This window comes from Chrysemys picta, chromosome 5 (assembly GCF_011386835.1).
Source record: "Chrysemys picta bellii isolate R12L10 chromosome 5, ASM1138683v2, whole genome shotgun sequence".
Classification (NCBI taxonomy): Eukaryota; Metazoa; Chordata; order Testudines; family Emydidae; genus Chrysemys; species Chrysemys picta.
This window is the reverse complement of record NC_088795.1, coordinates 18,160,153-18,175,484: the sequence shown is the minus strand read 5'-3', so window position 1 is coordinate 18,175,484 and position 15,332 is coordinate 18,160,153. Positions and strand designations below refer to the sequence as shown.

The following is a 15,332-nucleotide window of genomic DNA, read 5'->3' as shown; positions in this document are numbered from 1 at the left end:
AAAGGGTATGTCTACACTACGAAATTAGTTCGAATTTATAGAAGCTGGTTTTATTGAAACCGGTTGTATACAGCTGATTGTGTGTGTCCCCACATAAAATGCTCTAGGTGCTCTAGTCGGCGGACCGCATCCACAGTACGAGGCTAGCGTCGACTTCCGGAGCATTGCACTATGGGTAGCTATCCCACAGTTCCCGCAGTCTCCGCCGCCCCTTGGAATTCTGGGTTGAGATCCCAATGCCCGGATGATGCAAAACAGTGTCGCGGGCGGTTCTGGGTACATGTCGTCAGGCCCCTCCCCCCTCGTCACAGCAACAGCAGACAATAGATTCGCGCCTTTTTACCTGGGTTACCTGTGCAGACAACATACCACGGCAAGCATGGAGCCCGCTCAGCTCAGCTGAGCTCACCATCACCATATGTCCTCTGGGTGCCGGCAGACGTGGGACTGCATTGCTACACAGCAGCAGCTGCTAACTGCCTTTTGGCGGTAGACGGTGCAGTAGACTGGTAGCCTTCATCGGCGATCTGGGTGCTGGCAGCCGTGGGGCTTGCCTTTTGGCAGTAGATGGTGTATTACGACTGTTAGCCGTCCTATTACAAGTCGGGTCATCGCACATTAGCAGAGTCTTCCCCGAGCAGCCGATTGTGCAATAGGCCTGAAGACCATCGTCATACACTAACTGCCAAGCGCCCAGTATTTGCTGCCAAGCACCCAGAAAGATGCCGAGGGCTATCAGTCACGCTGCACCGTCGTCTTAAGATGTAAAAAATAGATTTGCTCTGTATTCATTTGCTTCCTCCTCCCTCCGTCAAATCAACGGCCTGCTAAACCCAGGGTTTTCAGTTTAATCTTTGGGGGGACCATTCTGTGTGACAGTTGTTTGTGTTTCTCCCTGATGCACAGCCACCTTTCTTGATTTTAATTCCCTGTACCTGTACGCCATGTCGTCACTCGGCCCGCCCTCCCTCCTTCCCCTAGTCCGTCAGATACTACTTTCGCGCCTTTTCTTTGAATTCTGGGTTGAGATCCCAATGCCCGGATGATGCAAAACAGTGTCGCGGGCGGTTCTGGGTACATGTCGTCAGGCCCCTCGTCACAGCAACGGCAGACAATAGATTTGTGCCTTTTTACCTGGGTTACCTGTGCAGACAACATACCACGGCAAGCATGGAGCCCGCTTAGCTCAGCTGAGCTCACCGTCACCATATGTCCTCTGGGTGCCGGCAGACGTGGGACTGCATTGCTACACAGCAGCAGCTGCTAACTGCCTTTTGGCGGTAGACGGTGTAGCATGAGTGATAGCCGTGGGGCTGGCAGCCGTAGGGCTGCATTGCACCAGCCCCTTGCCAGGAGATGGTATATTGTGACTGGTATCCATCATCGTCGTACTGGAGTGGCTGTCAATCATGGCCACCTGGGCAGACATGCTACTGTTTCGATGATGCTGGCTACCAGTCGTAATATACTATTTTCTGCCAATTGCCCAGTATTGTCTGCTAAGCACCCAGAAGAGGCCGAGGGCGATGCTGGGTGCTGGCGGACGTGGGGCTGGCAGACGTGGGGCTGCATTGCTACACAGCAGCAGCCCCTTGCCTTTTGGCAGACGATGGTATATTATGACTGGTAACCGTCGTCATCATACTGGAGAGGCTATCACTCATGCTGCACCGTCGGCTGCCAGCTTAAGATGTAAAAAATAGATTTGTTCTGTATTCATTTGCTTCCCCCTCCTCCGTGAAATCAACGGCCTGCTAAGCCCAGGGTTTTCAGTTTAATCTTTGGGGGGACCATTCTGTGTGACAGTTGTTTGTGTTTCTCCCTGATGCACAGCCACCTTTCTTGATTTTAATTCCCTGTTCCTGTACCTGTAAGCCATGTCGTCACTCGTCCCTCCCGCCCTCCCTCCTTCTCCTGGTACATCAGATACTAGTTTCGCGCCTTTTTTCTGACCAGCCAGGCGCCATAGCTAGCACTGGGATCATGGAGCCCGCTCAGATCACCGCGGCAATTATGAGCACTATGAACACCACGCGCATTGTCCTGGAGTATATGCAGAGCCAGGACATGCCAAGGCGAAACCCGGACCAGCCGAGGAGGCGATTGCAGCGCGGCGACGAGAGTGATGAGGAAATTGACATGGACATAGACCTCTCACAAGGCACAGGCCCCAGCAATGTGGAAATCATGGTGTCACTGGGGCAGGTTCATGCCGTGGAACGCCGATTCTGGGCCCGGGAAACAAGCACAGACTGGTGGGATCGCATCGTGCTGCAGGTATGGGACGATTCCCAGTGGCTGCGAAACTTTCGCATGCGTAAGGGCACTTTCATGGAACTTTGTGACTTGCTTTCCCCTGCCCTGAAACGCCAGGATACCAAGATGAGAGCAGCCCTCACAGTTGAGAAGCGAGTGGCGATAGCCCTGTGGAAGCTTGCAACGCCAGACAGCTACCGGTCAGTCGGGAATCAATTTGGAGTGGGCAAATCTACGGTGGGGGCTGCTGTGATCCAATTTGCCAGGGCAATGAAAGACCTGGTGATAGCAAGGGTAGTGACTCTGGGCAACGTGCAGTCAATAGTGGATGGTTTTGCTGAAATGGGATTCCCAAACTGTGGCGGGGCCATAGACGGAACCCATATCCCTATCTTGTCACCGGAGCACCAAGCCACCGACTACGTAAACCGCAAGGGGTACTTTTCAATGCTGCTGCAAGCCCTGGTGGATCACAAGGGACGTTTCACCAACATCAACGTGGGATGGCCGGGAAAGGTACATGATGCTCGCGTCTTCAGGAACTCTGCTCTGTTTCGAAAGCTGGAGGAAGGGACTTTCTTCCCGGACCAGAAAGTGACCGTTGGGGATGTTGAAATGCCTATCGTGATCCTTGGGGACCCAGCCTACCCCTTAATGCCATGGCTCATGAAGCCGTACACAGGCAGCCTGGACAGGAGTCAGGACCTGTTCAACTACAGGCTGAGCAAGTGCCGAATGGTGGTGGAATGTGCATTTGGACGTTTAAAAGCGCGCTGGCGCAGCTTACTGACTCGCTCAGACCTCAGCGAAAAGAATATCCCCATTGTTATTGCTGCTTGCTGTGCGCTCCACAATATCTGTGAGAGTAAGGGGGAGACATTTATGGCGGGGTGGGAGGTTGAGGCAACTCACCTGGCCGCTGATTACGCGCAGCCAGACACCAGGGCGGTTAGAGGAGCACAGCAGGGCGCGGTGCGCATCAGAGAGGCTTTGAAAACGAGTTTTGTGACTGGCCAGGCTACTGTGTGAAACTTCTGTTTGTTTCTCCTTGATGAACCCTCCAAACCCCCCCCCCCCCGACCCGGTTCACTCTACTGCCCTGTAAACCAACCAACCACCCCACCCTCCCCTCCCCAATTCGAGCACCGCTTGCAGAGGCAATAAAGTCATTGTTTTTTCACATTCATGCATTCTTTATTAGTTCCTCACAGAAGCAGGGGGATAATTGCCAAGGTAGCCTGGGATGGGTGGGGGAGGAGGGATGGAAAAGGACACACTGCATTTTAAAACTTTAACTCTTATTGAAGGCCAGCCTTCTGATGCTTGGTCGATCATCTGGGGTGGAGTGACTGGGTGGACGGAGGCCCCCCCCACCGTGTTCTTGGGCGTCTTGGTGAGGAGGCTATGGAACTTGGGGAGGAGGGCTGTTGGTTACACAGGGGCTGTAGTGGCGGTCTCTGCTCCTGCTGCCTTTCCTGCAGCTCAACCATACGCTCGAGCATATCAGTTTGATGCTCCAGCAGACGGAGCATTGACTCTTGCCGTCTGTCTGCAAGCTGACGCCACCTATCGTCTTCAGCCCGCCACTTGCTCTGTTCATCCCGCGATTCAGCCCGCCACCTCTCCTCTCGTTCATATTGGGCTTTTCTCATCTCCGACATTGACTGCCTCCACGCATTCTGCTGTGCTCTATCAGCGTGGGAGGACATCTGCAGCTCCGTGAACATATCGTCCCTTGTCCTACGTTTTCTCTTTCTAATGTTCACGAGCCTCTGCGAAGGAGAAACATTTGCAGCTGGTGGAGGAGAAGGGAGAGGTGGTTAAAAAAGACACATTTTAGAGAACAATGGGTACACTCTTTCATTACAAGGTCGCATATTTCGGCTTGCAGGCAGCCATGGTAGGCCACAGTGTTTTGGCTTTTTTAACCTTCTTAACATGCGGGAAAGGTTGCAAACAGCAGCGCATTTCCCATGTCAAGGATGAATTGGGTTGTCCATTTAAAATGGGTTTTCAATGTAAAAGGAGGGGCTGCGGTTTCCCGGTTAACATGCGGCACAAACACAAGTAAACCACCCCCCCACACACACACACGATTCTCTGGGATGATCACTTCACCCCTCCCCTCCACCGCGTGGTTAACAGCGGGGAACATTTCTGTTCAGAAGAGCAGGAACGGGCGCCTTTGAATGTCCCCTTAATAAAATCACCCCATTTCAACCAGGAGAGCTTTCTGGAGATCTCCCTGGAAGATTTCCGCTCCATCCCCATACACGTTAACAGACTTTTCCAGTAGATGTACTGGCCGCGATTGCCAGGGCAAATTAATCATTAAACACGCTTGCTTTTTTTTTTGTAATGTTTACAAATATTTACAAAGTTACACTCACCAGAGGTCTCCTGTGTGCCCTGAGGGTCTTGGGTGAGTTCGAGGGTTACTGGTTCCAGGTCCAGGGTCACAAACATATCCTGGCTGTTGGGGAAACCGGTTTCTCCGCTTCCTTGCTGCTGTGAGCTACCTACAGTACCTCCATCGTCATCTTCCACGTTCCCCGAAGCATCTTCCCTGTGTGTTTCTCCAGTGAGAGAGTCATAGCACACGGTTGGGGTAGTGGTGGCTGCACCCCCTAGGATCGCATGCAGCTCCGCGTAGTAGCGGCAAGTTTGCGGCTCTGCCCCGGACCTTCCGTTTGCTTCTCTGGCTTTGTGGTAAGCTTGCCGTAGCTCCTTAATTTTCACGTGGCACTGCTGTGTGTCCCTGTTATGGCCTCGGTCCTTCATGGCCTTGGAGATCTTTTCTAATACTTTTCCATTTCTTTTACTGCTACGGAGTTCAGCTATCACTGCTTCATCTCCCCATATGGCGAGCAGATCTCGTACCTCCCGTTCGGTCCATGCTGGAGCTCTTTTGCGATCCTGGGACTCCATCACGGTTACCTGTGCTGATGAGCTCTGCGTGGTCACCTGTGCTCTCCACGCTGAGCAAACAGGAAATGAAATTCAAACATTCGCGGGTCTTTTCCTGTCTACCTGGTCAGTGCATCTGAGTTGAGAGTGCTGTCCAGAGCGGTCACAATGAAGCACTGTGGGATAGCTCCCGGAGGCCAATAACGTCGAATTCCGTCCACACTACCCCAATTCCGACCCGCAAAGGCCGGTTTTATCGCTAATCCCCTCGTCGGAGGTGGTGTAAAGAAACCGGTTTAAAGGACCCTTTAAGTCGAAAGAAAGGGCTTCGTTGTGTGGACGTGTCCAGGCTTAATTCGGTTTAACGCTGCTAAAGTCGACCTAAACCCGTAGTGTAGACCAGGCCAAAGATAAACACTTTAGTAAAAGGTACATTTACAGGTTGAGAAAACAAAGGAAAACTAAGACGTCTTGCCTGGCTATTTACTTACAAGTTTGAAATAGGAGAGACTTGTTTAGAAAGATGTGGAGAACCTGGATTGATGTCTGGTCCCTCTCAGTCCCAAGAGCGAACCACTCCCAAACAAAGAGTACAAACAAAAGTCTTCCCCCCCACCAAGATTTGAAAGTATCTTGTCCCCTTATTGGTCCTTTGGGTCAGATGCCAGCCAGGTTACCTGAGCTTCTTAACCCTTTACAGGGAAAAGGATTTTGGAGTCTCTGGCCTGGAGGGATTTTATAGTACTGTACACAGGACAGCTGTTACCCTTCCCTTTATAGTTATGACACACGGCAACCCCTCTGAGTGATGAATTACTTTGTGGAAACTGCCCTGAAGAGCAATCAGTTATTTGATAGGTACTAGTACACTGCAGATTACCTCCAGTTCCTATTCATTTCAACAGTCCTGTCATTGCTGTCTTAAACATGAGTGGTGATACCTACATCCAGAATCTCCCTGTGCAGCTAGCAAGAACAATGCAAACTGGATCCATCACCTCTGGCTTCTGCAGTATTGATTGCTTTTTAAACCAAGTAATCTGCAATTTGTGACACTGCTTTTTCAAAGTACTACTAACAAGTTTTGCTTCAGTTCAATCTGTAGGTATTGTATTGGAATATCCATGTCCTTCCCCTTAACTAAAATCTGATCTAAAAGAACTTGTGTGTATGGGAGATTTTGAATGAGAGTGAGAACAGTTCAGATGAGATGTGCAATATCTAAAAAGTCAGTCATGTGGAAAATGAAGGACTAGTTTTCTCCATAGTTAAGTTTTGGAGGGGTTGAGAACTCCACCAGTCTGGGTTTATGTGCTCTAGCAAAGTTGACCTCTGGTGCCACCCCTTGGGTGCTAGTAGCAGCAGATGCTATAGTGTGGACAAGGCTTAGGTTGTCTTCACCCACAGTATCGTCTAATGGAGATGTCCCTTCCAGTTCTAGGAGATAGGATCTTGAAAGGTCATATGAGTCCAGCCCCCTGCCTTCACTAGCAGGACCAAGTACTGATTTTGCCCCACATCCCTAAGTGGCCCCCTCAAGGATTGAACGCACAACCCTGGGTTTAGCAGGCCAATGCTCAAACCACTGAGCTATCCCTCCCTCCAATTAGTGTAAAGAGACTCTTTTGTATAATACCGAGATGGACCCACAGCCAAAGTTTAGATCCAGGGTATATCCTGAGTCCTCTGGATTTGGATATGACAGTAAGCGCTTCGTTTGAAGGCAATCGGCACCTCATGCATGTGCCTGAACCCAGAACAGACCTCAAAACCTGCATTTGAGTGCTTGATTATTATCACTGCAAGATGGGTCCTGATTTGTATAATTCCTGTACTGGCAATATAGATACATTTGTAGAGGCAATCATAGGGCTCCTTTCTAATGTGGCTTGAGTCACATACTACTGCTGTCACTAAGATAATATTAAAAAAAAATTCCCGGTGTTGGAGCAGAGAGGATGTACTGAACAAAGGCATAGCTGCGCTTCAAGCAAAGAATTCTGAGACTTCCTTTTTATTATAGGAAGGAAATTGTACAGAGTGATATTTTTGTTTCCAGGGTTCCCTCAGGACTCCCACTCCCTCACACTCTTTCAGCTTTATGAAGAAAACTTCATACTTCATTATGATCAAAAGTTCGTGGGTTGTTTTTTTGACCAAGAACATGTAGAATCTATAACTCGAAGACTCTTTCACTCATGACTTTCTTTATCCTTCTCTAGCAGGACTGAGAGAAGCTGGTGTGGACTAATGACTTTAAACATCCTGGAGAAAAGGAAGGAAAAGTTTCAATATACTGTAAAACTATAGTTGAGCTTGGAAAGTACCTGATTAAAAATGTCTTCTCTTAATTTAAAACAGTCACGGTTCAAGGGCACAGCTCTGATGTTAAAAAACAACAAAGACTGATTAGCACCAGCAAGGTGTGGCTAGTTCTGGGAAGTACCTGTGAGGTGAATTGCTGGTTACAGCTTGCTCTGAACTTACAATTTTTTTTTTATTTTTTATTTTTTTATTTTTTTAGTGCTCTGGAAAACTGCCAGTTTGGTCATAGTCTAGGTGCTTCAGTGCAGACACTATCTTCCTCTCTTGGTGGTATAGACCCTGTAATTTGTGAAAGACCTACAAGAACACACTTTATGGATCCAGATTAGATAATGCTTAATAAATAAGATTCAGCACCCAGTTTTAAAAGGGGAGTTAAATCTCTTACAAGGAACAGTTTAGAAGGCAGCTTTTTTCCTTACCATTTCTAGGTAAATGCTACCATGTCCAGGAGCGGCTCTATGTTTTTTGCCGCCCCAAGCAAGGCAGTCATGTGGCTTTCGGCCGCTGGTCACGCTGATTCAGCGGCATGCCTACGGGAGGTCTGCCGGTGCCACGGCTTTGGCGTCCCCGCCGCCAAATTGCCGCCGGACCGGCGGACCTCCTGCAGGCATGCCACCGAAAGCCACCTGCCTGCTGCCCTCACAGCGACCGGCAGGCCACCCTCTCCCCCGCGGCTTGCCGCCCCAGGCACGCGCTTGCTGCGCTGGTGCCTGGAGCCGCCCCTGACCATGTCATACGGACACACATGAGCATGAGGCAAAGCTTTCTTAATAAGTAGTAGCCAACCTACAGGGCAGTCTGTTCCTGTCCTCAATTCTTCCACCTGATATTCTTCCACCTCCTTTGTAACCTAACAGGATTAAAGTACGGCTCTGTCTGGCAGTGTAATTGGGACCTATATCGCCACACACATACAGCTCTGTAGCAAGGTTCAAGGCTGCAGGGAAACACAGGTCTTATCTATACTGCAGAATGGAAGGGTGCATTAAGTGTGCTGGGGGACAATCATCCTGTAACCAGTCCCTTCAACATGGTTTATTTTAAAGGCCCTAAGGCCCAGATCTTCAAGGTACTCCACTGATTTCACTGGAAGTGATGTGCCTAAATATCTTTGAGGATATGGGTCTAAGTGACCTGTCCAAGGTCAAGAGGGAGTCTGTGTTAGAGCTGCTATTAGAAGTAGAGAGTTCCTGGCTGCCAGTCCTACATTCACCCCACTAGAACGTGCCTCTCTAATAATATCAGGCCAATATTCAAATATAAATGTCTAAAATTCAACCACTAATAAACCTATGGGTACCTAGATATCTGCTTCTAGCACTAATATCACCAGGACCTAGTAATATTAGTAAACATTTGTACTTCACAAATGATGAATCTCTGGGAGGTCTCCTGAAGGAAGGTAGTTGACCTTATATGACTGACTACTTGACCATCACTTAAACTAGTTTTTGATTACTTCTATGAAGCAGCCTTGAAACAGCGCATATTTATCTTGGAAATTGTCTAATCAATCAATAATCCCTACGGGTCCTAATTTGCATTGTTTAATATGTATTCCAGTAACACAGTCCCCGACCCTTTGTAGAAGACTAGTTTAAGTAGCTCTGCCGAATGCCAGAGAGAAGGACTACTGATTGAGCTGAGCTTTCTTCCAGCCCGTTAAACTAATATCTTTCTTACTCTGTTGCCTGGATGAATTCAAGTCTAAGTGGTATCAGATGGACTTGAGTTTTCATTCCGGAGTGGAAGAGAATTTATTTGACAGGAGAACTGCCAAAAAAAGTCATAGCTTTAAGAGCGTATTAGCAAAGCCTTATTTTTAGTGTCATGAAAGGACTGAGGACATTGTCTCAGGGTTTCTTAGTGGTTCTCAGGAACGCCAGTCACACAAGCACACAAATCTGAACTCACAGCTAAGAAACTTGAGCCGTAAGTGAGTGGATGCTCCAAAGCAAGAGAGTGTTGTGACCAGATCAGGCCTCATGGTAGAGACAAGACCTCTAGGGGTAACGTAGGGTACTGCAAGAAGTAGTATGGTGATGCAGTAAGTGGTGCTCTTACCTCGGTTTGTACTAAGACAATGCTCCAACATGTCATAGGGCATTGTGCTGCTGGAGCAACGTTGTGGTGTTGTGTTTTGAAAGATCAGATCCTGGCCACTGTGGTGAACACAAATCTCATTAAACAACTTGCAGATGTAGGAATGCTATTCAGGCCAAATTCCAACTCGGGTAATCACATTCTCCCTATGTAAATTCCCCTGTTATTTCAGCTGGGTAAGTATTGTTGTTTGGCATAGTGTGAACAGATCCTTCAACACAATATAGCTGCCTGAGAAACGCTACAGGACATTGGCTTGGCTAGATTATCATTAAATAAACACCAAGCTGTAAATCTGTCACAAAGGAATAAATGGGACATAGGTGAGAGTCACAAATACCCAAAGGTTGCCAACGTGATATTTTGAAGGCTTGGAAGTTTGGGGGTATTGGACAATGGAAGATGGAGGTTTTTTTGCAAGACTAGTAGCATTACTCTCCTGGTCAGAGGGAGTACTCTGGCACTAAACTAATTTGCAGTGGCCTGACCCACTTGTGCGGCGTTCTCTGGGGGCATATTCTTAATGGAATCACTCTTAATCTGTACTTGACACTAAACTTTCTTATAGTTTATAGTATACTGAAAATCCTGGTAATAAAGTACAGAAGAAGGACAGATTATACCATAGGAGTGAGGGTACAGAACTGCACCTAAAAGACTTATAAAATCTAGTGAGAAAACTTCTGAGTAGATGTATGGATACAAATACTGATTAATAAAAATACAAACACGCTAAGGGCTGTACTAGGTCCACAGACCTCCTGATCAAAAGAAAGAGCTCTCATTGACTTCATTGGGGCCAGGATTTCACCCACAGTATGCGATGCCGAGAGAAACTGAAACCAACCAAATTAATAAAAGAGAGAGGCAAGGTGAGTGAGGTAATATCTTTTACCAATTTCTGTTTCAGGTCTGGGAAAGTATTGAAATGTGCCAGCTACTTATGCTAAACAATCTGTTCCACCGTGCACTTAGCTGTACTTTCCCCAGACCTGAAGAAGAGCACTCGCTGTGTGGCTTGAAAGCTTGTTTTTCTCACCAACAGACATTTGATCCACTAAGATATATTGCCTCACGCACCTTGTCTTGCTACTAGCCAGGGACTGACCTGGCTACAACTACACTACCGCTAATAAAACAGTAATAATGAGCAACTCAAAGGGGGTGCATTCTTCCTTGTTTTGGGCTCTGATCCTCCGGTAAGAGTTGATTGGTTGGTTCATTTGTTTAACAACCCCTAAAGCATGGGTTTCCATGGTTTTATCAAGAAGAAAAACAGCATGTGCTGTGCATATGGCACTGCAAATTGTGGCCTCAGCATTTCGAAATGTCTCAGCCTCCTCAAATCAAGGCTGCCCGGGGGCGGGGCAAGTGGGGCAATTTGCCCCAGGCCCCACAGGAGCCCGCATGAGAATATAGTATTCTATGGTATTGCAACTTTTTTTTTATGGAAGGGGCCCCCGAAATTGCTTTGCCCCAGGCCCCCTGAATCCTCTGAGTGGCCCTGCCTCAAATCATGGCAACAGGGGAGCTGGAACAATTTTTATAGTGAGGGTGCTGAGAGACATTCAGCTAAACTGTCAACCCTGTACATAATGGAAATCACTTCAAGCCAGGGGTTGCAGTAGCACCCGTGGTTCCAGCATCTACGAATGGGAAATCAGGTTCCGGCCTCTGTGGCTGCTATTCCAGCTTTGCCTTGCTGATTTTAGAGGCTCGTAGCTGGCTCTTCCGTGCAGTGTTAAAAAGGTTAGCTTAATGGCCTGCCCTGAAAGCCATTTGCATAGTGTTATCCACTCCCTAGCTGCTGAACTCATCCACCCTGATACTCAATCCCCTGGTTACAAAGAAAATTAGAGAGAGAGAAGTAAGAGTTGGAAAGGGAAGACACTAGTCATGGGATAACAGATCAAATATCATCAATAGAAGGGAAATGTGACAGATGCAGCAGTAGATGAATTAGAAAAACCTTTAAAAAACCGGGGTGTGGTTTCAGCATGAAAGATGTAGGCTCTGACTTCTAGCACTTCTCGGAGAGTCATTGAAGAGAACAGCGTCCCTTTTAACTCCTATTTTGTAACCAAAGAGCTTGATCCTGTCAACCTTTACACCAGTTGACAGCCTGGCTGACTCTAAGAAGACGAATCACGTCAGTCAGTGTGTGACGTTTCAGTTCGATAGTATGTTTGTTTAAATAGTTGGTGTGAGGAAAACCAATCAAGTCGTTTTCATATTTTAGTGGGGTTTATTTTCAGGTTCTCAGTCCTGCAATGTTATAAAGTGTGATCTGAAAGTATGTTAGTTTACAAAGCTTTCACTGAAGGCTTTAAAAGTCCATAGCAGCATTTTTACTGGTTATGCACCTATTTTGTTTTCCTGAAGCCTAAACTTGGGGCTAAATTAGAGCTGTTAATATCTCCTTGAATGGTGCAGAAGTGGGGGGTGGGGGGGAAGCATTGTGAGGCATACAGTACTGCAGAAGCTTCCCAGCTGCTGGGGCAGAGCTAAACAGCTACGTTTGACACTTTCACTTATGATATGATTTTTGTTGGAACTATGACTAGCTTTGCCTTCTGCAAACAATGAACTAATTGTGAAATTCCCAGAAATAGGAAGTGGTATAGCATTTCTCCAAGTTCTCAAAGCAGAGATCAGCACTTCATGATATCGTTAAGAAAAGATATGGCAAACAAATATGTAGAAGAGAGGGAATGGTCTTCTATAGCCATTCCAGGGCTGGGAATTCAAAGTTTAAAGCTAGGGAATGGATCGTTTAGAGGGGAGTATGTGTATGTACGTAATAATGTTTCGCAGGTCTCAAGAGGAATCCTGGAAGGAGTTACGACATGTTTTAGTAATTCCTGTGAACTGCTGCTTCTCCAGTCTTTCTGATTCATTTCTGCTTTAATTTCAGTACTTCCCAGTATCAGGCTAATGGGGTCACATGTGCTCATTTCTTATAGCATTTTAAATGGTAAGATTTATATTGAAAAAAATCTAATGAAAAAGGGCTGCTCCAGAGCATAACTGTGTACAGAGATGTTGCAAATACAGTATATTCTTGGATCTCACCAGACAAAGGCATCAGAATATTGAGTGCTTTATGGCAGGGACATAAAGCAATATGGACAGATAACAGCAAGAACATTATCCTTATCGAAATAGCATGGGAACTGTGTGTTAGATCTGTTTCATACACAAACTAGCAAACCACCAGTATTTGTGGATTCAAATGCATTAAAGCCTGTTACAAATATGAAATAGCTAAAATAGCCCCCATAGTACAGCATGTCAGAAGCCAGGTGTGCTCTCCAGTGTTAATAGCACAGGATTGTGCAGTGTTACCAGTCTCAGAAGCCCTTTGCATTATCCCTCACCCCATCCAAGAGACACTCATCACCAGATCTCCCTAGCCCAGTTCACATCTACCAACCTTTCTTCAGGTTTGATCCTGCAAACCTTTATTCTCACAAATAACCCCGTACCGAAAAGTTTGCGGGATTGGGCATTTAATTTCTCCCACTACACTAGCTCCATGCTTCTACCTATCTTTCTAATGGCCAGAGATCCCTTCTTAACATATGCTACCCATGCCTGGTTTTAGCAGTCTCTCTATCTTCCTCAAATTCTTCTGCTCTTCATAAATTATTCTGTAACCATAGGCTCCAGTGCTGCAAAAGGATTAAAGTCAATGGGATTCCATTTGGGTATAGGGTCCATGTTGTAGGATCAAGTACTTGTTCAGTAGTCTCTGAGCATCAAGGCTAACTGTTGGCTATTTGGCAAATACCAATAGGAAAGGCAGTGTGGTTTAGTGGATAAAGCGCAAGACTGGGAATCCAAATATTGGTTCTAATAAATGAATGATCTGGAAAAAGGGGTGAAAAGTGAGGTGGCAGAATTTGCAGATGATACAAAACTACTCAAGATAGTTAAGTCCCAGGCAGACTGCAAAGAGTTACAAAGGGATCTCGCAAAACTGGGTGATTGGGCAACAAAATGGCAGATGAATTTCAATGTTGATAAATGCAAAGTAATGCACATTGGAAAACATAATCCCAACTATACATGGGGGTCACTTGGGGTGTTTGTCCCTCCTTGTATAGGTTTAGTCCCCCTCTTGAAAAATATTTCTAACTGGGCATCAGGAGACAGAATCTATGTGGAAGGATGTCCCCTGCTCCTTCTTTCTCACCTGTTTGAACTTCTGTTGTTTCCCTCCCTGCTTGATGACTCTGTTTACTGATTACATGCAAATTAAGCAGAGCACACATTCCTTTGTTTAGGACAGACCTGTTTGCAAACCTCCGTTTGGGCAGGGCTGTGTGGTTTGGAACATGTGTTAATAACACCATACAGTGGAATTTTATAACTGAACATACAGTGTTGCCATACACATTTTACCAGGACAATAATGACCAGTAAATTGAGTTTTCAAATGATACCTTACAAAGTGTACTTTGTACCACAGCGTGTGAACACAGGTACATTCTCTCATAACAGGAGACTGCTAGATGGACCACTAATCTGACCCAGTATGGCCGTTCTTATGTTATCCTGCTCTGCTTCTGCTCATCTGTGTGATCTTGGACAAGGCACTTCACCGGTAATTGTATCCCCTCCAGCCTTTTGTCTGTTGAGACAGTAAATTCTTTGGGATGGTCTGCCTCTTATGTTTGTGTCTGTACAGCACCGAGCATAGTGGAGCACCTATGTCAGTGGAGTCCTCTTGGTTCTGCTGTAATAATATTCTAAAACAAGGTGCCTTGGCACGCTGTTTTTACAAATTAGGACCTCCCCCTATAGACAGGATTGTTATTATTCACATGAGTAAATACATTTAAGAATTGCGCCAATCTCTGTCTAGCACCCTGCAGGTCTGGGTCCCCAATGGGCTGAATGCCCTGAACTCCCAGCACCCTCAGTAGGAGCTCAAATCTGCACCCAATGAATTCAGTGATGCAGGATCATTCTTTAGGAGCTGAATGCACTGAAAATGTCAATGATTTCAAGAAATCACTGGTTTTGGTTTTTTGAGACACTTAGCTCCAGATTCTCAAAGGTATTTAGGCATCTAACTTCCATGGAGTTTAATGGGATTTAGGCACCAAAATACCTTTGAGGATCTCAGGGTCTTAGCCTTAGGACTTACTTTCAGAAGTGTGGAGAGCCCAAATGCCAAGTGGAGCCAATGGGAGTTGGGTTGCAGGGGTTACAGCTCTGACAATTAGGCCGAACATGTCTCTAACCTAGGGTTACCATACGTCCTCTTTTTCCCGGACATGTCCGGATTTTCGGCAGTCAAACCCCCATCTGGGGGGAATTGCCAAAAAGCCGAACATGTCCGGGAAAATGGTGGCTCTGCTCCTCCCCGACTCTTCGGCTCTGTTTAAGAGCCGGGCTACCCGAACGCTACCGGCTTTGGGCAGCCCCGTGCCTCCAGACCCTGCGCCGCCGGAGCCCGAGAGGGGAAGTGCCCGGCTGGGGGCGCAGGGTCTGGAGGCACGGGGGCTGCCCGAATCCGGTAGCGCTCGGGCAGCCCGGCTCTTAAACAGAGCCGAAGAGTAGGGGAGGAGCAGAGCCGCGGCGGCTGGAGGCTCTGCTCCTCTTCGGCTCTGTGTAACTGACACAGTGTAAGTTACGCAGAGCCGCCGGAGCCCCGGAGGGGAAGTGCCCAGCTGGGGGCGCAGGGTCCGGAGGCATAGGGGCTGCCCAAAGCCCGAGCGCTACCGGCTTCA

The 15,332-nt window shown here is 47.2% G+C and overlaps 1 protein-coding gene across 1 annotated transcript; it reads right to left on the bottom strand.

Annotated features, from left to right (window-relative positions):
- Window positions 1-3,438: 3,438 nt before the first annotated feature.
- LOC135983545 (uncharacterized) lies at window positions 3,439-5,563 on the bottom strand. Its single transcript, XM_065596001.1, has 2 exons — window positions 4,647-5,563; window positions 3,439-4,051 (listed from the first exon to the last, which is right to left on the bottom strand). The coding sequence occupies exons 1-2, from the start codon at window positions 5,182-5,184 to the stop codon at window positions 3,588-3,590; spliced, it is 1,002 nt and encodes a 333-aa protein (XP_065452073.1). The 5' UTR covers window positions 5,185-5,563; the 3' UTR covers window positions 3,439-3,587.
- Window positions 5,564-15,332: the final 9,769 nt, after the last annotated feature.

Coding starts and splice junctions, on each gene's coding strand:
- LOC135983545 (XM_065596001.1), bottom strand. CDS start 5,184: ATGGAGTCCCAGGATCGCAAAAGAGCTCCAGCATGGACCGAACGGGAG. Junction 4,052..4,646: donor GGGCACACAGGAGACCTCTG/GTGAGTGTAACT, acceptor CTCCTCCACCAG/CTGCAAATGTTTCTCCTTCG.